The 26405-nt window shown below is 51.0% G+C and overlaps 2 protein-coding genes across 3 annotated transcripts; one reads left to right on the forward strand and one right to left on the reverse strand.

Annotated features, from left to right (window-relative positions):
- The first annotated feature begins 807 nt into the window (after window positions 1-807).
- On the forward strand, window positions 808-14589 carry NUDC (nuclear distribution C, dynein complex regulator). Its single transcript, XM_082614866.1, has 9 exons — window positions 808-1023; window positions 3095-3172; window positions 10790-10993; window positions 11085-11150; window positions 11958-12077; window positions 12157-12351; window positions 13575-13658; window positions 13754-13872; window positions 14325-14589. The coding sequence occupies exons 1-9, from the start codon at window positions 943-945 to the stop codon at window positions 14374-14376; spliced, it is 999 nt and encodes a 332-aa protein (XP_082470992.1). The 5' UTR covers window positions 808-942; the 3' UTR covers window positions 14377-14589.
- A 2700-nt stretch (window positions 14590-17289) lies between these two features.
- KDF1 (keratinocyte differentiation factor 1) lies at window positions 17290-25197 on the reverse strand. Of its 2 annotated transcripts, none has more exons than XM_082614493.1 (4): window positions 25136-25197; window positions 19078-20148; window positions 18483-18557; window positions 17290-17901 (listed from the first exon to the last, which is right to left on the reverse strand). In XM_082614493.1, exons 2-4 carry the CDS (start codon window positions 20114-20116, stop codon window positions 17819-17821), a joined length of 1197 nt encoding a protein of 398 aa, XP_082470619.1. In that variant the 5' UTR covers window positions 20117-20148; window positions 25136-25197; the 3' UTR covers window positions 17290-17818. The 2 variants fall into 2 exon arrangements, with proteins under 2 accessions (XP_082470619.1, XP_082470620.1); XM_082614494.1 differs by having other exon boundaries at window positions 25075-25141.
- Window positions 25198-26405: the final 1208 nt, after the last annotated feature.

Here is a 26405-nt window from a genome sequence, read left to right on the forward strand (position 1 = left end):
AGTAGAATCCCTGAAAAGACTAAGATGATGAAATTCAATACAAAAGTAAAGTGGTTGGCCTTAGATGGCTGGTACCCGTCCCGCACATTAATTGAAGTGAAGGTTGAATAAAGCACTAATCACATAATTTGCAGGGACCAGTTTAAAATGACAATGTGGAGTCTCTTGTTCAAAAATTATTAAGAATTTAAGAGGACTTCCCTGGCAGTCCAGCGGTTAAAACTCCACGCTTCCACTGCAGGGAGCAGGGGTTGGATCCCTGGACAGGGAACTAGATCCCGCATGCCTCGGGGCCAAAAAAAAAAAAAAAAAAATTTCAGGACTTCAGCAGAAGAGCATTAACCCAAGCACAGAGCCCTTATAAGCTCGGGGACCGTTCAAATTTGTATGGAGTATGTGATGATGACGGAGGTGGGCTGTCATTTGGGCAAGTCCCTTCTTTCTGGGCCTCAATTGACTCATTGAAGGGTTAGAAGAGATGACTAAGAACACTTTCCGCTTCACTGTCCTACAAGCTGGGAGGTCGTTCCCATAGGAACAAAGTTCATGCCTTTTTAGCTTCCAATCCCGCCCGGAGTTGGACCTAGGGCTTTCTGGAAGGCTCCATAAAAAGCGTCTGGTGACCATAGCAACTCACACCAAACTCAGGGGCCCTCGTCTCCGCCCACAGCTTCACTGATGAGCTCTTTGATTGGCTTAGCAAGTCGACCAATGGCCGGCGAAGCGGGCTGTTTGCCGCGCGGTGAATGGCTGCAGGCCGGAAGAGAGGCCGGAAGAGAGAGCTAGCAGGGGGGCCTGGGCGGCGGGGCGTGTGCGTGTTTCCGGCTCCGCTGCGGAAGGCCGAGGACTACAGCGGTTGGACCGGACGCGACCCTAAAGAGCGGAGAGCGCGGGACGCGTGTGCGGAGCTCAGATTTCGGAGCGTGGCTAGTGGCCGGCACGATGGGCGGAGAGCAGGAGGAGGATCGGTTCGACGGCATGTTGCTGGCCATGGCGCAGCAGCACGAGGGCGGCGTGCAGGAGGTAACGGCCCGTGCGGCGTTGGCTCGGCCTGGCCCACCGGGGGTGCCCCAGCCACGCTCTCTCCGTCCTTCTCTGCTTCAAGGGCCGAGATACACCCCTGGGCCTCGCGAGCTTTGGGATCCCCCCCCACATTCTTACTGCACTCCAGCTTCCGGCCTGGCCTCCTTGCCTCAAGTCTTGCACTCGTATCAGTCATGGGACCCCGGGGCCCCTCAGTAGTTCCTGTCTTAGCAGCTCCGGCGTCCCTGCACCCGTCCCTGGAAAAGACCCAGAGTCTTGGGATCTCTCCCCGCTCCCCCCCGCTTATTCTCCCACATACTTCTGGCCCCGTTTCTTTTCTGCTGGCCGCTCCCGAAGAGCATCCTTTAGGATGAACTATTCTAGACATTGAGATTTGCATGTACCAAGACTTGGAACGAGCGGAAGAATGTGGGCGGTGTGTGTGTGGGGGGGTGGGGTGGTTATATTAGCACGTGGTCTTTTTAGGGCATGAATGGGGGACTAAGAGACCTGTGTTCACAAGCGTTCTACACCACCTACCAACTTGAGACCGTTCCACATCTCCAGGCCTCAGTTTCTTTCTTTGAGACAGAGCTACGAGTCCTTATTTCCTGAATTTGTAGGAGAGTAGTGTCTTGAAGTGAAGGACAGTGGGGAATTCTCAGTAATCAGGCTTGAACATTCAACAAGTATCTGTTGAGTGATCGATGTGTGCAGGAACATAATTCATGCGTAGTGACCAGACCCAATAACACGTAGTGTATGAAGGATAAAGACCAACTAGTCGGGATTCTAGAGTTGGTTTTTTTGAACCATGGAAAGTTCAAAAGGTAGAAAAGTATACCAAGATCAGTCTTTCTATAAAGAAACTGAAGGAACTTGCCCAAGATCATCCAAAAGGGTCCTAACCTAGAGGGGACCAGAATCCTTAGGCCGGTATGTGCTTTCCACAGACCATTTCTGATTCTGTCTCTCTGGGGACAAGTTTTCATGGAGCTTTCCATTCCCATTCTCTCATTTAGGTGCCTGTGGCGACCAAGGACTCCTAAGCCCTTTGAGGTGGGAAGAGTGCTATTAATTTGGAGATGTGAAAGGCTCCCATACCCCACCCCCCTAAATTGTTGACACAGTTGGATTTGGGAGTGAGTTCGTTTCTGAGTGAATTGAAAAAGTGTCTAGAAGCTGGAATTGAAACCATTGAGATAAATTCTAGCATCAGATTTAGAAGCACTCACTTGGGCAAATAAAAAGGCTTAGTTATATGTGCTAATCTTAGGTCACTACTAGGGCTTTTCATTCAGCAAAAGTTTTATTGAGCATGTACTCTGAGTCAGATCTGGTGCTAGGCATTGGAGATGTAGACAAAGTCATGGTTCACAGTGCCTGCTTGTGAGGAGTTCACTCTCCCGCAGAGGGTCTCTTGCTCTGGGCGAGACACTGCTAAGGACCTCACCTCCATTACCTCCTTTGGTCCTCACAGAGGATCCTCACCTATATCCCTAGAAATAGGTCCTGCTGCTGTTTCTGTTTTATGGAGTTAAGAAACTTTCCCAAGGCCACAGAGCTAATGTATGTCAGTCTGATACACAGACCAACGCTCTTAAATGACTTGGCTACACTGATACCCCAGCCAGAGTTAGTTGGTCTTAACCTTCTTTGAAGTGGCTTCATTTGTTCCCCTCCTTCTAGCTCTGCCCTAGTAACTCAGCCAGTGCCACTCTGGATGGGCTTTTTATTTTGTGGAGAGGAAAGCTGGATCCCAGGCGTTTCAAGCCCTGGATGCAGAGGAGTGTCCGATATCCTCAGGCTGCTTCTAGCACCACAAAAAATGTGGAACACATATACACATGCACACAAGAAATGAGAAATCTGCCTTTCAAGTGATCTAGGTAAGGTTAGGCTAGGCTTCCTGGCAGAAGTGACTAAGTCAGGGCCGGTTCTCTCATTTGGGAGGCTCAGGGTGAAACAGTCCAGTGCCACGTTCCCTTCTAGACTAAGGAAGTTAGCTTCTGTGTAGGTGAGGGGCTCCCAATATGGCATCTCTACAGCTTTGGTCTTTGTCTTCTTTCAGCTCGTGAACACTTTCTTCAGCTTCCTTCGACGCAAAACAGACTTTTTCGTTGGAGGAGAAGAGGGGATGGCAGAGAAGGTGAGTGTTGGGGACCACTGTCCCTTGGGCAGCTCTGTTTCTCCAGAAGAAGAGCTTACTTGACCTTCCTTTGGCATAATAATAACCTATAGCAGAAGTAAAATGCCAAGGGCAAAGAGTCGGGGAAGAGAAGCAAGCTGTCATTTATTGAAGCCCCTCTCCTTGCCAAGTGCTTTATCTACCCTATCCCCATGGTCCTCTAGAAGTTTGAGAGGGGCAGATGTTACTATCCCCATTTACAAGTGAGGAAATTGGTCTGAGTTATGGGAGACCCAGGATTGGAGCCAGAGTCTGTTGTAAAACTGCCTTCTGCCCCTGACACCATGCTTTTTGGTTCCTTTTCCATTGAGGTTTTATCTAATTACCTAGCTGGGAGATGAGAGTAGGCAAATGTTAGAAATTGAGCTTAGAAGACAGAGATATAGGAAAACTCAAAGCCGGCTATCCCAGTCTTCCCAGATGCTGTAAGCAAAAGTTCAAGGATTTGAGAATTGCAGGATTTAAAAATTTTCTTTTTTTAAATTGAAATAGTTGATTTACAATCTTGTGTTAGTTTCAGGTGAACAGAAAAGTGAGTCAGAAATAGATAGATACACACACACACACATACAGATATATATATATATATATATATATATATATACTTTTTAAGATTCTTTTCCATTATAGGTTATCACAAGATACTGAATATAGTTCCCTGTGCTATACAGTAGGTCCTTGTTTTTTATCTGTTTTATATACAGCAGTGTGTATCTGTTAATTCGAAACTCCTGGATTATCCCTCTTCGCCTTTCCCCTTTGGTAACCATAAGTTTATTTTCTGTGTCCATGAGTCTATTTCTGTTTTGTAAATAAATTCATTTGTATCATTTTTTAAGATTCCACATATAAATGATATCATATATTTATCTTTCTCTGACTAACTTCACTTAGTGTGATAATCTCTAGGTCCATCCATGGTGTTGCAAATGGCATTATTTCATTCTTTTTTATGGCTGAGTAATATTCCTCTGTGTGTGTGTGTGTGTGTGTGTGTGTGTGTGTGTGTGTGTACACCACATCTTCTTTATCCATTCATCTGTTGATGGACATTTAGGTTGCTTCCATGTCTGGCTATTGTAAACAGTTCTGCAGTGAACATTGAGGTGCATGTATCCTTGAAGACCATGTTTTTCTCTGGATATATGCCCAGGAGTGGGATTGTAGGATCATATGGTAGCTCTATTTTTAGTTTTTTTTTTTTTTTTTTTTTTTTTTGTGGTACGCGGGCCTCTCACTGTTGTGGCCTCTCCTGTTGCGGAGCACAGGCTCCGGACACGCAGGCTCAGCGGCCATGGCTCACTGGCCCAGCCGCTCCGCGGCATGTGGGATCTTCCCAGACTGGGGCACGAACCCGTGTCCCCTGCATCAGCAGGCGGACTCTCAACCACTGCGCCACCAGGGAAGCCCTATTTTTAGTTTTTTAAGGAACCTCCATACTGTTCTCCGTAGTGGCTGTATCAATTTACATTCCCACCAACAGTGTAGGAGGGTTCCCTTTTCTCCACACCCTCTCCAGCATTTATTATTTGTAGACTTTTTGATGATGACCATCCTGACTGGTGTGAGGTGATTCCTGAGAATTGTGTTTTGTGGTAGGGGTTCTGATACCTTGAACATCTTCTAATTCCTTAGGTTGTGATTACGTTTTTGAAGATTGGTAAATCATGTCACCTCACTGAACCGTGATTTTTATAAACTTGATATTTGTTTTCACTTAAATTTAAGAGATACAATAACAAGAAGGAGATATTTTGCAAACTGCTTTCTGTGGCTTCAGGGTTCTAACAAGCTGAAATGCTTGATAATGTGTCTTGATGGTCTGAGGCTACTCTGTTATAGACTCTTTGGCCTGGAGTAGGAGTCCTGGGTTCTTGGTCTAGCTGTGTGGCCCGGTTGATTTCCCACCAATTCTCTGGTCCTTTTAATCTTCACATCTGTAAAATGGAAGAAGGTGGACTCACTGACCTGTAGGACCCTTTGTGGTTCAAATACTCTTTCTGTATTAGCACTAGCACCTCCCATTTTTCTGTGGGCCACGACCTTGTAATATCCGCATTCATTCATTTGTAAACTAATGTTTATTGAGCACTTAACACTTTGCCTGTGTTAGCTACTGTGACAAACCCTTCGAGATTATAGAGGTGAATACAGACAATGGTCTCTCTTTTTTTTTTTTTTTTAAATGGCATGTCTTATTCTTTTTTTTTTAAATTTATTTATTTATTTTTGGCTACGTTGGGTCTTTTGTTGCTGCGCATAGGCTTTCTCTAGTTGCGGCCAGCGGGGGCTACTCTTTTGTTGCGGTGCCCAGGCTTCTCATTGCGGTGGCTTCTCTTGTTGCAGAGCACAGGCTCTAGGCGTGCAGGCTTCAGTAGTTGTGGCACACGAACTCAGAAGTTGTGGCTCGTGGGCTCTAGAGCCCAGGCTCAGTAGTTGTGGTGCACGGGTTTAGTTGCTCCACGGCATGTGGGATCTTCCCGGACCAGGGCTCGAACCTGTGTCCCCTGCATTGGCAGGCGGATTCTTAACCACTGTGCCACCAGGGAAGTCCAGACAATGGTCTTTGTTTTCATGGATCTCACAGTGTAGCCCCCTTACAACCCCCTCCCCCCAAAAAAAAGACAATGAAGAAGTGACGGGTGTTAGGGCGGAAGTCCTGGGAGCATAAAATGGGGACTAACCTAGGTTGGGGGCTCAAGGAAGACTTGATGAGGAAGAGGTGCCTGAGGTGTGAAGGATGAGTAAGATAGCAGGCAGAAGGGAGAAAGATGAATAATACTGAGAAGTGGTGTCTCAGAGGTGTCACGGGGATGATGGTGTCACTGCTGTGTATTGGATATCTGCTGGTCCCTCTTAGACCTTGTTATGCTCCTCGGCTCTTTGTTCCCTTAGAGTCAGCTCTTTCCCAGGAGGTTGGTCCGACTCTCAGGCAGGCAGAAACCAGCCTAGCTTTCCTGCCTGGTCTCCATTTGTAACACCAGTAACTTCTTTGTGTTGGGGACCTACTGTGCACTGGGCCACCAGATGCATTATCTCCAAGTGCATTGGTTAAGAACATGTTCTCTGGAGCTATAGGCAGATGTGAGTGAATCCTGGTCTCCCCCTCTTCCTGCTTGACAGCTTTGTGGTGTTGGGTGAATCACTTTCTGAGCCTCGTTTTTCTTCCCTGGAAGAGGGGATAATCTTTCCCTTACAGGGCTGTTTTAAGGATAAAAAGAGGTCATGTAGTGTGGCTGGCACATGAGGATACAAGTTCACAGACCCTTTTTTGGACCTCTTGGGGCCAGATGTGATTTGGGATTTAGAATTCATTGGATTTTAGGAGGCAATACAGTGTGTATACTGTACATTATGTACAGTACCCCAGTCCAGGGGTCAGGAGCAGCATCATGTAATGAAACATTAATATTTCTACAGAGAAATGTGTATCAATATTTATACCAAGTGGGAGATATGACTCCCACTGTAAATGACTGTAAATACCTTCATGCTACAAACTTAGAGAAATACAAAAATACTTTTAGTTGTTTTTTTTTTTTTTTGTGGTACGCGGGCCTCTCACTGCTGTGGCCTCTCCCGTTGCGGAGCACAGGCTCCGGACGCGCAGGCTCAGCGGCTATGGCTCACGGGCCCAGCCGCTCCGTGGCATGCGGGATCCCCCCGGACCGGGGCATGAACCCGCGTCCCCTGCATCGGCAGGTGGACTCTCAACCACTGTGCCACCAGGGAAGCCCTACTTTTAGTTTTTATAGCTTCGGGGCTCGGCATTATGGATTCGGATAAAGCCATAATGATCTAATCAGTATGTTATTGACATAGGAAGAGATGAATGGACTAGTGAAGCAGAATAGAGAATCCAGAAAAAGTCTAGCACGTATGAGGATTTAAGATGTGTCCGGTAAGGTAGGTAATTCAGTTCAGTAGGCAAAGGATGATTTAATAATTCATGCTGCTACAACTGGCTACTGGTAAAAAACCAAAACGTGTACTATACTGTACCATCTGTTTTACTCATATCTAAAAATAAATTGCAGATCAAGAAGAGCTTAGTAAGGGGGCTTCCCTGGTGGCGCAGTGGTTGAGAGTCCGCCTGCCGATGCAGGAGATACGGGTTCGTGCTCCCGTCTGGGAAGATCCCACATGCCGCGGAGCGGCTGGGCCCATGAGCCATGGCCGCTGAGCCTGTGCATCCGGAGCCTGTTCTCCGCAACGGGAGAGGCCACAACAGTGAGAGGCCTGCGTACCGCAAAAAAAAAAAAAAAAAAAAAAAAGAAGAAGAGCTTAGTAAGGAAAGCTGGGGAACTATGTATAACCTTGTGTGGAGGAGACCTTGCAAGGATAGAAACCTGGAAGCTACAGAATAAAAGGTAGCTGTTTGCTTCTTCAAACATAGAACACATGTGTGGCAAAAGAGACGTAATGACATATGAAGTCAGTTGAAAAACAATAGATCTGGAAAAGATGCATTGCAGAGGACAGATAAAATTTAATAGCCAATTTAATATGCAGGTACTCTTGTAAATTGACAAGAAAAGGATAAACAGAAAAATGGGCAATTCCATGAAGAACATGTGAAAAGATGCCTAAATTCGGTAGTAATCAAGGAAATGTAGGAGAAAGAAACAGTGAGATGCCCTTTTTTTTCTGGTCAAACTGACAAATATTTTTTAAAAATTGCTTACAGGGATGTGGAAAAAAGGGTACTCTTCAGACATTGCTGGTAAAAGTGAATTATCATAGCTGTTTAAAACCTTTTTATTATAAAAAATGTTCAACATCACTAATCATTAGAGAAAGTCAAATCAAAATCACAATGAGATGTCGTCACCTCACACCCATTAGGATGGCTTCTATCAAAAACCCCAGAAAACACCAAGTGTTGGCAAGGATGTGGAGAAATTGGAACTCTGGTGCACTGTTGGTGGGAATGTAAAATGGTGCAGCTGCTGTGGAAAACTGTATGGCGGTTTCTCAAAAAATTAAAAATAGAACTATCATATGATCCAGCAATCCCACTTCTGGGTGTATGCCCCCCAAAATTGAGAGCAGGGTCTTGAAGAGATTTGTACACCCATAGCAACACTCTTCATGATGGCCAAGAAGTGGAAGCAACCCAAGCGTTCATTGATGGATGAATAAACAAAATGTCATATATACGCATAATATAATATTATTCAGCCTTTTAAAGGAAGACAGATAAGAGCACATATTGAATGATTCCATTTATATGAAGTTCTAGAACAGGAGTGTGTCTTCTCCCTCAGATGTGTCTCCCCGCCCTATGGTCAGGTTCAGGACCTCATGCCTTTGGATTTAGCTTAAATTTCCCTCTGGGGTCTCCCGGCCAGGCTGGTGGGAACCACCCTTTGCTCCCCTATCACCCAGCCTAGGTCAGGGAGCGCTGTGTTCAGGTATGCCCACTGAGCAGTCTGGGGCTATCTTTTAGAACTGGCCCAACCCTCCTCACCGCTTCCCCACTCTGCTGGTCTGTGGTTCCCAAAGATGTGTCCAGTGACAGAAGCTTGGCTCTGACAGCCTGCCAGTTGGTACTTCTGCGTAGGCTACACACTCCCAGGGGTCTCTACCTGGGGCTGGGCCTGGGTAAAGCTGGTGGGAGGAGACTGGGAGGAGGGGTCAGAGGCTGCTGTGACTGGCCTTGACTGTGCCTGGTGGTTCAGCTCTGCCCTCATCTAACCTCCAGGAGCTAGGAAAGGACAGGATGAATGGACGTAACATGATTCACTGGAGCTGGAAGAGGGGATGGCCCCGCTCCTGCCTCCCCCTAGCCACTCATTGGCAAATGGCTTGAGTTCAAGGTCCTGATTAGGGACTTGGGACCAAGGCCCTGTGGTGGAACAGCCTCTGCTGGCGTAATTGTGCCATGACTGATCCCTTCTGTTGATAGCAGGATGGCCTTCAGGTGGCTCATTTCTTTCTTACACACACCTCATTTTGTTAACCCATTTGGTTTGGGGGTTCTTTTGGTACCCTTTAACCTTGAAGAGCGTGGAGCTACTGCAGTGTGGCGTGAGGTTGGAGGTTTGAGGGTAAGAGGAGGAACTGGCCTCGAATGAGAGGCCACAGGGCATTTGGCAGAACCCTAGATCTGGGAGCCCATGCTGACTCCGGTGACCCTGAGCCCCACGTGATTCCCCTCAGCTCTTGCAGATCCCTTTCTCCCTCCAGCCATGGCTCAGAGATTCTTGAAAGATGGTTTGTTGACCGCTGATCATGTGGTGGGTGCCCCGTGAGGCCTCCTCCAGGTGTGTGGGTTGACACAGAGTTGGGTTTCCTAAGTTGGGTAAATTCCTGAGCCTGCCAAAGGTGAAGAGGTGAAATTCAAGAGACACTTGAGCTGGTCCTGGAGGATGAGTAGGAGTTTGCCAGGCAACCTGGGAGTAGGGGCAAGGACCCTATAGGCAAAGAATAGCTGTGTAAGACTGTTTTTAGAAATAATAAGATAGAAGCACAGAGAGATGACCTCAGGGTCACACAGGTAGGAGTAGACCAGGATCTCAGATGTAGGTGTGACTCTCACGTATGCACGAGAATTGGCCAGGAGGGCTTGTTAAAAATACAGATTGCTGGGCCATAGCCCCAGAATTTCTGATGCAGTAGGTCTAGAGTGGGGCCTGAGATTTAGCATTTCTAACAAATTCTGGGTGACGCTGGTGCTGTGGGTCAGGGGAGCACACTCTGAGAGCTGCTGGTGTAAAACATGAGGTAGAACCATTTCTCCCATTGTATTTTCATAGCAGAGAAGGTGCTTCTCCCCACCCTCCACCAGCTGACACTGAGTTAGCCTCAGCCAGGTGACACATGTCATGAGAGCTGATGAAACTGGGGCTTAGAAAGTGTCAAAGTTGTTTACTTGTTCAAAGCCACAGAGCCAGACAGGTGGCACCAGTATTGGGGTTGCTCTCGGGCGACAGGAAGACCAGCTAGCAGGATGTGCGTTGGAAGCATCCTGGGAAGGTCTCATGGGAGAGGCAGGATTTGAAATGGATAGCTTGCAGGCTGAGGAGAGGAGGAGACTACCTTTTCCCTCAAGAAAGGTCTCCATGGCCCGAGAGCTGGGGAAAAGCTTCTCAGAGGGGCTGAGGCTGGAGTTCTGCTTCTAAAAGCTTCACATCCATAATGAAGGACTTTTCAGAGCACTTATCATTTGGTCTGCACAACATCCCTGTGAGGTAGGGACTCATCCTTGCTGATAAGGAATCTGAAGCTCTTGACAGGTTAAGTAATTTGCCAAAAATACAATAGCTAGTGCGTGACAAAGCCTGGATTAGAATGCAGGTTGTCCAACTTCAGTGTTGGGTCTTAGTCCCTGGACTGCCTTGTTTTTTTTGTTTTTTTTTAAAGTGGTCGCTGTTTATTGAAGCAGATTCTTTGCAGGTATTCTTATTACAACTCAGTGATATAGGTATGTATTAAATCCCATTTTGTAGATGTGGAAACTGAGGTTCTGAGTGCAGTGCCTTGCCTAGGCACTCAGCAAATAGAGATAGGACTAGCCTCACGTCTTGGGACATGTCCTGTCCCCTGATGCCTCATTGCCTTCTCTTCTTTCCTCAGCTTATCACACAGACCTTCAACCACCACAACCAGCTGGCACAGAAGGCCAGGCGGGAGAAGAGAGCTCGGCAGGAGACTGAGCGGCGGGAGAAAGTGGAGCGGGCAGCCAGGCTGGCCAAGGAGGCCAAGTCAGAGACCTCTGGACCCCAGATCAAGGAACTGACTGATGAGGAGGCCGAGAGGCTGCAGCTGGAAATTGACCAAGTAGGAGTCGGCTTCTCTCCCCTGCCCCCCTGATCCCCATTGGCACTAGAAGTGGGTACCCTCTTGCCAAATGTTTTGCCCTTTGCCACAGAAAAAGGATGCAGAGAATCATGAAGCCCAGCTCAAGAATGGCAGTCTCGGCTCACCAGGGAAGCAGGTGAGATGGACTGGGGCTGCTCAGGACTAGCAGGGGGCTTGGGAACTTCCGGGGACTCTTCAGCCTTTCCCTTTCTCTGTAAAGCCTTCCCCTTCCCCACCCCACCCCTCCTTAGTTTTGGGAATCCTCCCCATACTTCAAGATTCCACACTGGACCAAAGTGGGTTAAAAAAAAAACAAAACCCGCTGGCTTTAAGCCTTGGCAGGAAAGCCCAAGAGCCAGAGAGGGCAGTTCCTGTACAGGCACCATTTGGGTGGGCTTGGGTCCGTGGGCCCAGCCTGGCCCTTCATGGTGGATTACTCTGACACACCTGGGGCATGTTCCCCTTGGGGCTCCTCCCATTGACTTGAGTCCAGCTTCCCAAATAATCCTTGGGGCACTCATTTGGCTTTGCAGAGGTTCTGGTCTGAGACTAGGGTCTCAACCCTAGAGACACAGAAAAAGGAAGTTGATCATTTTTTGTCAGCCTGGTTTTATTTTAGAACAGTCCTCCTGATGGCCACCTCATGACCTGTTCTGTGCTGGGCTTTCTTCCTAAGTCCTTTGGCTTGAACTGCCAGCTAGGTGGGTCCCATGGGTCCATCTCTGACTGTCACCGTCCCCCAGCTGTCACATGGTCTAGCAGTCTGAGCTCAGGCAGAGATCAGAACAGGTTTTACCTCTGGCTCCTAGTGGGCCGTGGACTGGGCAGGGACCAGGTCTGTACTGTTCTGTGGATGTATGCCCAGTGCTAGCCCTGGCCCTGGCCCAGTGGGGTTCAGTCTGGGTCTGTCAAGTAAGCAGCCGAGCACCCCAACTGTGAGCAGGAGGCTGAGGAGGCTGAGGAGGAGGAGGACGAGAAGGACAAAGGGAAGCTGAAGCCCAATTTTGGCAATGGGGCGGACCTGCCCAATTACCGCTGGACCCAGACCCTGTCGGAGCTGGACGTGAGTGCAGGGGCTGGGGCTGGGGCTGAGGTGAGGGAGCCAGCCTGGGGCCTCTCCTGACTGCTCCTGCCCCGTGCAGCTGGCAGTGCCCTTCCACGTGAACTTCCGGCTGAAGGGGAAGGACGTGGTGGTGGACATCCAGCGGAGGCGCCTCCGGGTGGGGCTCAAGGGGCAGCCGGCGATTGTGGACGGGGAGCTTTACAACGAGGTGAAGGTGGAGGAGAGCTCGTGGCTCATCGAGGATGGCAAGGTGGTGACGGTGCATCTGGAGAAGGTGCGAGAGGCCACACCTCCTGGCCTGTGTTGTGACTTAGGGAGAGGGGGCTGCTCATGAACTCGGAGACTGCTGGGGGCCTGATGGACATACCTTTTTTAATCCCCACAACGAGACTTTTAAAGTAGGTCTGTCTAGTTTTAGAGTCAGGAAAAGGGTAGCTCAGAGATTTGCCCAGGCTTTTGCCTCTAGGAGGAGGTGGAGTTGGGATTGGAACGGTCCTTAGTACCAAAGCCTTTTCCTTTCCATTAGGTTTGTACATGCATTCAATTCAGCAAATCCTTGAACACCTACTACCCTACTACATGCCAGAGACTGTTCTAAGCGCTAGAGAGAGAACAGTGAACAACACGTAGAAAACTGCCCGGAGGAAGCCTACGTTCCCTCCCTTACACCCTCAGAGAGCTGGGATTACAGACACCAGTAAATGAATGTAGTCTCTGTAAAGTGCCAGGGGTCCAAGGAAAGCATCCCATGGCACATGCCACCTGACCCAGCCTACCTGACTGGCCTTGGCTGCCTTTGTGCCCTTGCACTTGCATTTCCTCCCACCTGGAATGTCCTCCTCTGCTTTTTAATGTGGTTTACTGCATGTCCTTACAGGCCTAGCCCATCCATGTATTGCTCTGACCTCTCCCTCCACTCTGGATGAATATCCCCCTCTGTACTTTTTTTTTTGTATACATTTTATTTATTTATTTATTTATTTATTGGCTGCTCTGGGTCTTTGTTGCTGCACACGGGCCTTCTCTAGTTGCGGCCAGTGGGGGCTACTCTTTCATTGCGGTGGCTTTTCTTGTTGTGGAGCACAGGCTCCAGGCGCCTGGGCTTCAGTAGTTGTGGTGCACCGGCTCAGTAGTTGCGGTGCATGGGCTTAGTTGCTCCACGGCATGTGGATCTTCCCGGACCAGGGATCGAACCCGTGTCCCCTGCATTGGCAGGTGGATTCTTAACCACTGTGCCACCAGGGAAGTCCTCCCTCTGTACTTTATTCTTTCCGTTATCATGCTGATTTGTGACTGTCTCCGTGTCTTTCTCCCCCAGCCACTGGGGAGGGCAGAGGTCTTGTTCATTGGCACCCTAGATCCCAGTACAGGCCTTCGCAGGTCCCCAGTGCAGGATGTGGATGAGAGAGAGTTTGGTTCTGGAAGGGTTGGGTGGTGGTTCCCAGGGCACAGAGCAAGCCACCACCCATCCCCCTGTGGTCCTCCTCTTCCTCTCAGATCAACAAGATGGAGTGGTGGAGCCGTTTGGTGTCCAGTGACCCCGAGATCAATACCAAGAAGATCAACCCTGAGAACTCCAAGGTGAGCCCTGGCTGGTTGGAGGAGCTTCGGTTGGGAGGTGAGGGGCCTAGGTGGCCCCAGAGCTTCACCCATCCCTGTCACTGCCTGTCCCCCAGCTGTCAGACCTGGACAGTGAGACCCGCAGCATGGTGGAGAAGATGATGTACGACCAGAGACAGAAGTCCATGGGGCTGCCCACCTCAGATGAGCAGAAGAAACAGGAGATTCTGAAGAAGTGAGCAACTGAGAGATGGGGGTTTGGGGAAGGTGTCTGGGGCTTGGACCTGGGTAACAGCAACGAGTGTGTACTGAGCGGAACACAGGAGCTGGCCCTGCCCCTTCCAGGATGAGCCAGCCAAGTTTATGGCTTTATAGCCTTGGCTTGCCTCCCCTAATCAATTGCTCAGGTCATCTTGAGGGCAAGGCCACCTCAGGGTAGGAAGGCATAACAGGCGGTCATTGTCACCGACAGAAAAACAGTGCCAGTGTTGGCACCTCAGCTTCCAGCCTCAGGTCCTCAAATGGGCCTTAGAGAGAGTCCTTGGGGCCCCACTCCTGCCTGGCCTGGCTCCAAGTTGCTCAGAGTTCTAAAGAGATTAGACCTCATGTGGGGAGCTAAGAGAGAAAGGGACTGATTTGGGGGAGATGGATGGCCTGTTTCACCTTCTTCCTACTTTCCCTCCCCAGGTTCATGGATCAGCATCCAGAGATGGATTTCTCCAAGGCCAAATTCAACTAGCCCCTGTGTTTGCCTCCCTGAACTCCTGGGGCTGAGCTCCCAGCTACCCACCTCCCTTTGCCACCCTTCCCTGGGACTTGTGGGCCTCAGGGCTGGGGCAGGCATGGGGCTGGCCCACACACAGGTCTAAGAGCATCATGGGAGAAGGGCTGGGGCCTTGGGGATGTTTTGTCCCATTTAGTCTGCTGTTACACATTAAAACTATTTACCCAATTCCACCTGTGTCCTCTCTTCCCTCTGGCCTTTCCCTGGGGGACAGGGCTCTTATGGCTGCTGCTGGGATCTGGGGGCTTTTCTTCTAGCCCAGGTTCTGCCATGTGATCTAGGGCAAGTCCTTGTCCCTCCCTGGGGCTCAGTTTCTCATTACTTAAATGGGGGATTCAAACAAGTCTTTTAGTCTGTGTATGATTCTGAGCAAAAGTGGCTAAAGGGACCAGAACATATGTCAGATTCTCAGAAGGGCCCATGACTCAGCAAAGTTTAAGACCAGCCCGGCTTGATTCCATTTTCATCTCTTAAGACAATTTCCCACAGCACTGGGTCTGTCCTCTAGCCTTGGAGCAAGTGTTTCTAAAACTACACTCTTTATTTCCCAGGGCCAGAGAGCAGCAAAGGCTGGGGAACCGCCCAGGCCTCAGATTGGCTCTGTGTGTGGTGGGGATCTGGCTGGGAAGGCAGGGTGAAGCCCAGTGGAGCCTATTGCGTGTCTCTGACCTGGACCTCTGCAGATTTTAGGGCTTCACAGAGTGAGCCACTGAGGGAGTGCCAGGGCTGGAGAGGTGTTCCCTTCTGCCTAAATCCAGCCACCAGAGCTGACCCTTTGGTGGGAGAGTACAGGTCACAGTGCAGGGTGCCACAGAGGTCATGGTTACAGCAAGAATGTCTAGGTTGGCTTGGCCAGGGTGCTATGCTCTGTGGGCCGTGGGTGACCCCTGAATTTCTGGAACACAGCATGTCTGTCCTTTTGGCATTTCAGAATAGCTTGTTAAAGACTTAAGGAAGGTATGCAGTGTTTGGCTTTGTCTGTTTACCAAACTTACAGACCCTCTTTTCCGGGAATGCCAGTAGTAGTTCCCAAGGCTAAGCTTGGAAAATGGTGCTCTCGGGCCAAGGCTAAGATGGAAGGACTGTGGCATCACTCCTACTCTGTCCAGCAATATCCCTGGGCTTCAGTGTCCTGTGGTCTTTTTTTTTTTTTTTTTTTTTTTTTTGCCGTACACGGGCCTCTCACTGTTGTGGCCTCTCCCGTTGCGGAGCACAGGCTCCAGACACGCGGGCTCAGCGGCCATGGCTCACGGGCCCAGCTGCTCTGCGGCATGTGGGACCTTCCCGGACCAGGGCACGAACCCGTGTCCCCTGCATCGGCAGGTGGACTCCCAACCACTGCGCCACCAGGGAAGCCCCTGTGGTCATTTTTTCTTTTCTTTATTTATTGGCTGCATTGGGTCTTCATTGCTGCGCGTGGGCTTTCTCAAGTTGCGGCGAGCGGGGCTACTCTTCGTTGCAGTGCGCGGGCTTCTCATTGCGGTGGCTTCTCATTGCGGAGCACGGGCTCTAGGCGTGCAGGCTTCAGTAGTTGTGGTGTGCGGGCTTAGTTGCTCTGCGGCATGTGGGATCTTCCCAGACCAGGGCTCGAACCCGTGTGCCCTGCATTGGCAGGCGGACTCTTAACCACTGAGCCACCAGGGAAGTCCCATGGTCATTTTCTTTACCTTCTTTTTTTTTTGGCCATGCCATGTGGCATGGCATATGAGATTTTAGTTCCCCGAATAGGGATAGAACTCATGCCCCCTGCAGTAGAAGTGCAGAATCCTAACCACTGGACCACCAGGGAATTCCCGGCCTGTGGTCATTTTCAATTGCAGAGACCTTGACCTGGAAGAGACAGCAGAGCCTAAGGAAAGGGGCCAGTTTTATCACTGGTACTGGGCCCTGTGGTCATGGCCACAAGGGACCATCCTGTGTGTCCAATAGGAAACTGAACAGACAAGTACAGTTTGTCCAGTCACTTTCCAAAGGGTGCCCATGAGGGCAATAGAAAGTCTGGGCGGGGGGTGCTGCAGGTGAAGTGGGGCAGTGAGGGATCCTGGACACCTAGCTTAGCATCAGTCAAGACTGGGCTGCTGGGCCTGCTCTGGTCTCACTGAGAGAACAAACACACCCCTGTGTGCGAGGAGAAGCCAAGTAAGATCCTTCTGAACCCAGCTGGGCTCTGATGTCCAAACGGGGAGCCTGCTTCTACCCCAAGCAGGTCAGCTTGCCAGCTTGGGGGCACAACTGCCAAGAGGCCAGCTTCCGGATACAGAGCCACAGTTACTAGCTGCATGACCCATTAAATTCCTTGACACCTCTGAGCGCCAGCACCTGTGAAAGAAGAATGACCCCCCCCCCCACACACACACACACTCCTGGGTTGCTGGGAGTGCTGAGCAGACACCAGTGACCCTGAGTGCTGTCCGCACCAGGGGGAGGTGGAGGGAGCAGCAGGTCTGAGGTGGGGTGGGCTGACATGTGCTCAGGGATTTGGGGAAACTGCAGGGATGGCCAGAAGCAGGCCAGCCTACAGGCAGTGAATTGGGGCAACAGAGGGAGTCCAGGCAGGCCTGCCTAGAAGGACCTCTCTGCCTAGAAGGACCTCTCAACAATGACAGAAACCACTCAGTAAACCCTTCTCAGGCACACACACTGTGACTGGCTCTATCTCCTAGAACTCACCGTGAGCCTGAGAGATGGGCATCACTGCTCTCAGTTTAGCCTTCTGACCTCAACCCCACGACACTAAGCCAGGCTGGATAGTCTATGATGTCTCCTGCTCCGGGCAGCAGTCAGGCAAATGGGACAGAAAGGACAGTATCACAGCCACGATGAGCAGAAAGATGTCTATTAAGTTTTGTACTATAGTCACGTTAGCATGTAGAACGTCAGCCGAGAACCTAACTGCTCAACAGAACGTAACATGGATTGGGCACTGCCCACAGAATTCCGGAGGCCCTGCCTGCCCCCAAACCCAATCCATTTAAGACAAGCTTCTTTTAGCTGTTACCTTCCCTCCCCGCTGTCCTGGGGAGGGGGAGGTTTGCATGATTGGTTATGGGGTGTATGTTACAGGGGGAGCATGTTATGGGGGCAGAGTCAGGATTCAGTTCCAGAAGTTAACCCCTCAGTCTTTGCTTTCCATGACCTAGGCTTCCTGAAGACTGTGGGCAGGAAAGAACAGGCCCAGGCAGGGGTCAGGCCAACGGAGGACCCGGGGGATGTGGGCACCATGGCCCAGTGAAATGCATGTGGTCCAGGAACCAGTCAGCCAAGGCAGGAGGAGCCAGAGTGGGCACTGCTTCTGGGCTCATGGCCTCCCTCCCACAAAGAGGGTTCTGGTCCCTCTCTTCATGCAGTAGATGTGCTTCTCTCAGAAGGGGGTTGCGGTCCCTGGGCCCAGTGCGGGTTAGCAGTAGACCTGGAGCAGGGGTGCCCCTGAAGAGTCTGTGTCGGTGCCCTGGAAGGATGAGTCGTGGCTGGCTTGGTATCCTGAGGGGAAAGGGAGCAGGAAACAGAGGCTCAGAGATGGGGAGGGGCTCATGCAAGTCCCTCAGGCAGGGAGAAACCTGCTGAGAAGGAGCAGAGTGGGACTTGAGCCTGGGTCAGTCTGATCCTGGCTGGGTGATCCACTCCGTTTCTTGACCTCTCTGAACCCCAGTCTCGCTCTCTAAAGGGTAATGACCCTGCTCCCAGGGGCTTGCAAAAGCCAAGAGGATAGCAGTAGAAACCACACATGGTGCCTTCTCAGCACCCATGGATGGCCCCCGTCACCCGCCCTCCACTTTCCTCTCCAGTGACCTGGGTTTAGATGCAGGTTCTGGGCACCTGCCCCCCTCCCCTCTGGTTCAGGGGCATCCCCCTGAATCTCTCCCAGCTGAACCCCCTGAATCTCTCCCAGCTGAACCTTTAAGCCAGTTTGCAGGACTGGGATGGGGTATAAGGCTGCTCAGGCTTCTCGTCCCTTTCTGACCCCATCCTCACCCACCCCAGGAGGAAGCTGGGAGAGGGGCAGGTGGGGGACTGCTAGGGCAGTCCCCTCTCCTCTCCACACTTTCATGTCAGGACCAAACCTGGGGCTCCATAAGGCCTCAGCTTCCTGGCGATGGCATCTGCGGTCGTCTCCTGGGAGATCTGCACTGTGAGTTCTAGGGAGGGAACATGAAGGGGCAGTGGTCATTATCACATCCTTTCAACCCTATTCCCCACTTCTGCCCCCAGCCCATTGAGAGAGGGGCCATTCACCCCTGGGCTGGGCTAGGGAAACGATGTTTAAAACAAAGACGCAGAGTGTGTGTGTGAGTGTGTGTGTGTGTGTGTGTGTACAAAGACGCAGACTGTGTGTGTGTGTGTGTGTCGGTCAGTCTGTGCAGGGATGAGTGGGTGGGTAGGTGTTTTGGTTAGTCCAGGCCAGGTCAGAGGTCCAAATTCACATGGGTTCCTGGGTCCTGTTAACTAGGCTAGCTGGTTGGGCCTGAAAGCTACTCTGGCAGGTGGTAGCAGGGGACAGAAAGAACCTGTTAGGGGATGTGGGAGAGTGGAGAAAAAGGAGGAGGAAGAGCTGGGACCGGCTGAGGGTGGACCCACAGTGGCCAAAGACCCCAGTGCAACCCTTCCTGTCCAGAGCCTCCTCTACTCTGCCCCTCAGCCCTGTGGGGCCCCACCTACCATCCTGGCTGAGCCCTGAGCCCACCATGGTCTCATGGCCACTGTCAGGGGCAGGGGCAGCAGAGGCAGCCACTCTGGTTGAGCGCCCCTCTGTGGTCTGCGGGCGGGCACGGCTCTTTCGGGTACTGATGCGAATGATGCCGCGTACCAGGCGGCCCTCAGCGTCCTGCTCATCCAGGTGGTAGTCCTGGGTGATGCTGCTGATAAGGTCCGATATCTTACTGGTCTTCTCCAGGAACACAGTGTCTGAGGTGCACTTGGCCAGCTCGTCGATCTGGTGTACACTGAACAGCTCTGTGAGCTTCTTGAAGATGAGCACATCGATCTCTCGGCTGGACATGGAGCCACTGCCTATCTCGGGCAGGTCCAGGTCCGACTCGTGGAAGGAGTAGTACTCCTCAGAGCCTCGGGGGCTGCTGGCAAGGGTGCTGGGCAGGCTGTGCCGCATGGGTGGGGGGTCGGCCAGTGGCTCCTTGCAGCAGGAGTCCGCGTCCAGGGCTGGGGAGGTGGTGCTGCGGTAGGGATACACAGGAATGCCTTTGAGCTTGACGTCAGGGTAGCTGAAGCTGCTACCCATGGCCGACTTGAGCCGCTGGCCATCCCGCCGGCTGGGAGGGGCACGGTCAGGGCTGGGGGGCACTCCGTTGTGCTCCTTGACCCAGTTGGCTTCAGCAGCCCCTTCAGGGGAGTCCCCAGCGGACAAGCAGGGGCTGCAGCCCCGCACACAGGCTCCACAGCGCTGGAGGCAATCCCGGCAGCGGCGGAAGCAGAAGGCGGCCCGGCACCAGTCCCACACCCAGGGTCGCCACAGCAGGCAGCAGGCTGGGGGCTCAGCAGCCTGCTCAGCAGAGCCAGAGATGAAGGTAAGGCTCTCGGGTCCATGGTGGCCGGGATCCTTGGGGTCTGGCCTACGGGTGCGGCGGCTTGGTGGGGCCCGGGATGGCTCATCGTATGTCTCCAGGCATAGCTCCGTTGGCCGCTCCCAGGGTCCCAAGCGTGGGGGCCCAGATGATGGGCGGGGGTGTCCAGGGCGGGGCATGGCTCACCGCATGGTTTGCCGTAGCCAGGCACCTGTGGGGGAGAGGCCAGGAAGGAGTCAGGATCAGAGGTCAGCGGCGAGCTCCTGCACTATGACCTGAGGAGCTTCAGACTTCTGGTTTCTGAGAGCTCTGTGATGTGGATGGGCCCAAGTATGCCCAAGAATCCTGTCTAGTGTCCCCTTGCTCCCCAGAGAGGAAGTTCTCTCTGTGGTCTAACTATGTATCAGAATCTCCTGGGACTTCACACACATTGGGATGGTTACTATTAAAAACAGAAATGACAAGCATTGGAGAAGATATGGAGAAGTTGGAACCCTTGTGCATTGCTGGTGGGAATATAGAGTGGTATGGCTGCTGTGGAAAACAGTGTGGAGTTTCCTTGAAAAGTTAGACATAAAATTACCATCTGATCCAGGAATATCACTTCTGCGTATATACTCAAAATGATTGAAAACAGGCACTCAAACAGATATTGGTACACCAATGTTCACAGCAGCATTATTCACAATAGGCAGAGATGGAAACAACGCAAATGTTCATTGATGGATGAATGAATAAACAAAATGTGCTCTATACACACAATGGAATATTATTCAGCCCTAAAAATGAATGAAATTCTGATACACGCTATAACATTGATAAGCCTTGAGACATTACGCTACATGAAATAAGCCTGACACAAAAGGACAAATATTGTATGGTCCCACTTATATGAAATATCTAGAACAGTCAAATTCACAGAGACAGAAAGTAGAATGGTAGCTGCTGGAGATGGGGGAGAATGGAAAGTTAGTATATAACGGGTAGAGTTTCAGTTTGGGAAGATGAAAAAGTTCTAGAGATGGATGGTGGTGATGGTTATACAACAGTGTGAATGTGTTTAATGTCACAGGACTATAACGTTAAAATTACTTTAAAGCATTAAAATGGTAAATTTTATGCATATTTTACCATATAAAAAGAAAAATCTCCTGGGATCTCACTTTCTGGGCAACGGTCTCCCTGAGTTTCTTCCCACTGTTGGTAAGCCCAGCAGTACAGAGCCTCTGAGTCTGCTCAACAAATGCCTTTCCATTGACTTGCTACAGAACCTGATCATTACCACCTTCCCTTTCTTCCCCTCCCTTTCAAATCAGACATGGGAATCAACAGGTCCCCGGTCAATGTTTCAGTATGGCTCAGATTTGCGCTCCTATCAACATTTAACATCAAGCACTGTTTTGCTTCCTTTGACTAGACAAGAAAGCCAAGACTCAAAATACATCTTCTTTCCCTTTCGACTTGGTTGCTAGCAAGCTCAGAGCTAAGATTTCACTGAACCTGGCCCTGTGTTAGGTACAGAAGAACCAAAAATGGATGAACTATAGGCACTGTTCCTGTGATTCACACATGGTTTTGTAGGGAAAACAGATGTTTAAAAGCTCATGAGCTGGAACGCATAGGATATATGGGACATCATGGGAGTAAACAACTCTGCCTGTGGGAACATTATGTAGTGATGTACTTGGGAGGGTCCTTGATCACATGTAGGGGTGTGCTGGGGAGTTACTATTGTTAGCCTGGATTTTCTGAGACATTAATCTCTTAACTTTTTATTTATGGCACTGATTTAATGGCACTAGTGTCCTAGAACTGGTGATGTGAAAGGAACCTGGGACTGGGCATCAGGATATCTGTATCCTAGTCCCAGTTCTGGCTCTAATAGGCAATGTGCTTTGGGCAAATCAATGCTACCTCCCTAAACTGGCCCACTACCATCTCTCACCCACATACTGTCAAGGCCCCCATTCTGGCCACCTCTGTTCCCTTCTACTTATGGCAGCCATAAGTAGACAATTTAAAACAACAACAACAAAACACAAATTTGGAGAAACTTGGCAGACACTACATTAATCAAATGATCAAAGTTAACATTATTAATAATGGGACAAACTGACATGATGTGTCTCCTGATACTATGCACTAAAAAGGACACAGCATCGCTTATGGAGTAGTCCTGCCAAAAATGTATAACCTGAATGTAATCATGAAGAAACATCAGACAAGCCCAAGTTAAGGGACATGACACTTAATGGACTGTGTGATCCTGAATTGAATCACAGGATTCACAAGGAATCCTGTGATCACAAGGAGAAATTGGATAATTGGTAAAATTTAAAAATAGACTGTATATTATTTAATAGCATTACATCAATGTTAAATTTCCAATGTTAAATTCAATGTTAAATAAGACAATGTTCTTATTCTTAGGCAACATATACTGAAGCATTTAGGGGTAAAGAAGCATGATGTCTGCAACCTAACCTCAAAGGGTTCCCCCCAAAACAGAAGGTATATGTGTGTAGACAGAGAAAGGGAGGGAATGTTAGCCATGGTGAATGCGGATGAGGAGGATACAGGAATTCGTTAACTATTCCTGCAACTCTTCAACCCATTCCCCCAGCCCCACTCAGCGGTCCTTCTCCAAGGACACTCCAGAACCTCAAGTCAGATGGGAGCCCCTCTCCCCACAGCATTCTGCTGGGCTCTTGGTCAGCTGAGTTGGCTCTGAGCCCATTGTTTGAAGATAAGCCTATATGACCCCGAGGGGCAGGGACTGTGTCTGATTCCTTTCTGCATCAGTGTCTGGAACAGGGTTGGTACAGTAAGTACTTCAGGAGACTGATACATTCTGTGTGACCTCTGGGTAGAACCAGGACCATTAGGTAGAAAGTGAAAGGACTTAGGCTCCAGGCTGACCAGAGTGGGGGGAGCAGCAGTCTGGCGAGAGTAAGGTGAAGTCCCCCTCCAAAGGTGTGCAAACTGAAATTGTAATAGGTGACTTGAAAGTCCCTCACAATCCAGAGAGGCAAGCGGTTAAAAACCTTTGCCTGGGTTTGAGCAATGTTGGGGTGGGTATGGATTTATTCATTCACTCATTTAACGAATATTTACTGAGAGCCTGATGTATGCCAGACACTTCTAAATTCCGTGGATAAAGTGGTAAAACAGACAAAATTCCCTAACCCCAGGAGTTTGCCTTCTAGTGAAAGAGTTAATTATTGAAAGCTTACATTATTCTCAGTGCTTTAAATGTATTCAACTAATTAATTCTCACAATAATACCCTTGTAGGTATTATTGTTGTTGTTATACAGAGGCACAGAGAGGTTAACTAAGTTGTCCAAAGCCACACAGCTGTTTGAATGCAAGTGGCCTGGCCCATACTCTTATCCACTACCCCATCCCATCTATTATTTGGGAGGAAGGGGGCAAAGTGGTCAGCTGCCAGCTCCATGGGTGAGCCTGTGCCCAAGGAGGGGCTGCACAGGGAGAGCCCTGAGTCTTCCAGGCTCAGCCCTTGGATCAGGAGGGTGGGCACATCTACACTGTTTGAACCACACTGAGCTCTGGGGTACCTGGGGTTTGTAAGAACAACAAGAGGTTATTGTTCATGGTCTTGGTTACTCTCTCCTCCTCTACCTCCAAGGTTTTAGCAGTCGCTACCATTCATTAAATTCATCCAACAAATATATTTTCTGAGCACCTACCATGTGCTCAGCACTGTACTAAATGCTGAGGAAGCAGCAGCAAATGGGCCAGAAATAGGCTCCAGCTCAAGAGGACTTTTGCTTTATTTAACACTCACAATTGCTCGGTAAGTATTATATCTCCACTTTACAGGTCAGGAATCTGAAGCTCAGAGAGGTGAAGTGACTTGCCCAGAGACACCTAGCTGGAAAGGAATGGAGCTGGATTTGTACTGTGGTCCGCCAGACTCTGGAGCCCCTGTACTTTGCTCTGTGCCACACATCTCGGGGGGGGGTGGGGGCGGGGTGGGATGGAGGAAAGGGGGACAAGACCTGGGGTAAGGACAGTGCTTGGCTTGTTTCCCCCTCCTTTCTAGGCCCTAAACCTTCCTAAAGTCAATCGCAGCCCATTTTGTCCTGGCTATATCTCCCCCTCACTGCTGCTGTCCCCACCTCCAAAATCCTAGGAACACCCGTCTCTTGGTTTAGCAGGGGCTCCTGTTGTGGCCTGGGGTAAGACTCCTGGCCTCAGTTTTATCGTCTTTAACAAGGGGAGTGAGGAGTATCTTCAGGGGCCACCTTGAGGTTTAAATGAGATCTTACTGCGCAGGGGCCTTAGAGCTGTGCCTGGCACCTGGGAGGGGCTGGGTCACTGGGCGTCCCAAGGCACTGCAGGGATCCTCCTCAGGGTCAGAAGCTCCCAGGCCCCGGGCACCCCCCCTCAAACTTCTAATTGATGCTCTCCCACTCCCCCTTAGTCCCTGAGAACACACACACTCCGAGGTCTGTCTCCGTCCCATCCCCTTCTTCCGAAGGTGCTCAGGTCAGGACCGGTCGCACCAGCCTGTGTCCCACCCACTCGAGTCTTGCACACCCGGCCGAGAGGGGCACCCCAGCCCTGTTCACGAAACAGCCGTCGGCTCTCGTGCCCGGCATCCGTGCACCCTTGATCTCCTGCCCCAAAGGCTCAGCCCGGGACTCCCGCATCCGCGGGCACCTAGTCCCGGGGGCAAGGGAGAAGCAGACCCCGGCACTGCCGCTCGGACTAGCATAGCCCCTACAGCAGCGATGCCCTCGGGGCAAGCACCAGCTTCGCCAGCTGCAGGGGCCCTCTTCCCGCGGGCGGACCCAGCCTCTCGACACTGTTCCTCAGGGTGTGCACGGCCCCCTCTCCCCTCCCGCCCCCGCCTCCCCGGCAAGCACAGCTCCCACCCCAAGCCAGCGCAGCCCTAAGGGCGAACACGGCACCCTCACCCCAGTTTGCCCGCCCAGCCCAGGCGCCCGCTCAGGCCGCTCCCTGGCCGGGCCCGGCCCGCGCACCCCGGAAGTGGGAGGGTGGCACCGATGGAACCGGCTCCGGGACCCTCGCTCGCCCGGGCGTAGCCTCGGGGGTCTGTCCACACCGATGCCGCTTTGGTTCGCGCCCCCTCGGGCCCGCGCGGGGCTTACCTGTCCTGCCAGGTGAGCCGCCTCCAGCTCGGCGCCTCCCCCCGCCCCCCTCGCCGCTCACCTGGGGCGCAGGTGAGCGTCTCGCGGGAGCGCTGCACGGTTCGCCGCTGGGGACACACTTCCTGCCTCCGCGAAGCGCCTCCGCCGCGCACCTGGGCCGAGGCCCCGCCCTGGGAGCTGGGCGGGCACTGCGGCCGGGCTCTGGCCCTCGGTCCGCGGACTGCGAGAGCAGTGCTCGGCCTAGTCCGGGTAAGTGAGGTGTGGCGGGCAAGGTGGACAGACGCCGGGGCTCAGTTTGCTTTTCTATTAAATGGACAGATGGGCCCAGCAATCTCTGAGCTGCTGCGGAGGACTTGCCGGGCCTTAAAGGCTAAGCTCAAAGGGCATGTCTCCTGAAACCCCTTCCCTGACCCCTACGCCTGTCTGGTTTTCTCTGTACTCTTTATCATAATACTCAGCACACTGTTTTCTTGTCTTCCGTCTCCTCCTTTAGCCTCTGACTAGGGTATGCTCTTGTTCCCAAATGCCCCGGGTGCCCAGAGCAGGACCTGGCACATCCTAGGCGCTCAGCAGATATTCTCTACTGATTGAATCGTTGGGACCTGATTTCTCCGTTTGTCCTGAGGCAGAACTGGGGGCCTGGTTCCTCTGCTCTGATCAGTTCACCTTCTCTTTTCCAGGAAATCTGCAGAGGAAGACAGAGGCCTCTGCTCTGGGGCGGGTGGAAGAGGAGACAGGGCTGTGCAGTCCTGAAACATCCCAGATCAGCAGATGTGGCCACAATGGGCCATGATCACCGCATCCCATGGGGTCTCTGCAAGAGGCAACATCATTGGGTGGCAAGAGTCAGGGGTCGGATTATTCTGGGTTCCTGCTCCCCTTAATACCAACGTAATAACAATAGCACCAATAAACAAGTGACTTTTAGGGAACATCGCCAGGATCCATGCTAACCCCCTTACTTGCATAGTATTATTTTGTCCTTACACCTGAGGATAACACCTCGGGTGTTATCATTCCCATTTTACAGGTGAGGAAACTGAGACTTAGGACAGGGAAATTACTTGCTCAGGCAGTTGGCCCAAATGGTGTGACTTTGGGCAAGACACTTCCTTCTCTAAGCCTCATCTGTGGAGATAATAGTACCTCTGTCCAACTGGGAGAATTAAAAAAGATAATGGATGCAAAATGAGATAAAGGATATGGGAAGAGATCACTGGGGTAAGGATTGGTAAGTGGGAGGAATTCAGTACTGCCTAGCCCCTTTCCCTCCAGGTGTACCAAAGATACACAACCTCCTAAGCCTAGATGGAGATACTGCCAATTAGGAC

The sequence above is a fragment of the Mesoplodon mirus genome, assembly GCF_964341445.2.
Source record: "Mesoplodon mirus genome assembly, chromosome: 3".
In the NCBI taxonomy this organism is placed as follows: domain Eukaryota; kingdom Metazoa; phylum Chordata; class Mammalia; order Artiodactyla; family Ziphiidae; genus Mesoplodon; species Mesoplodon mirus.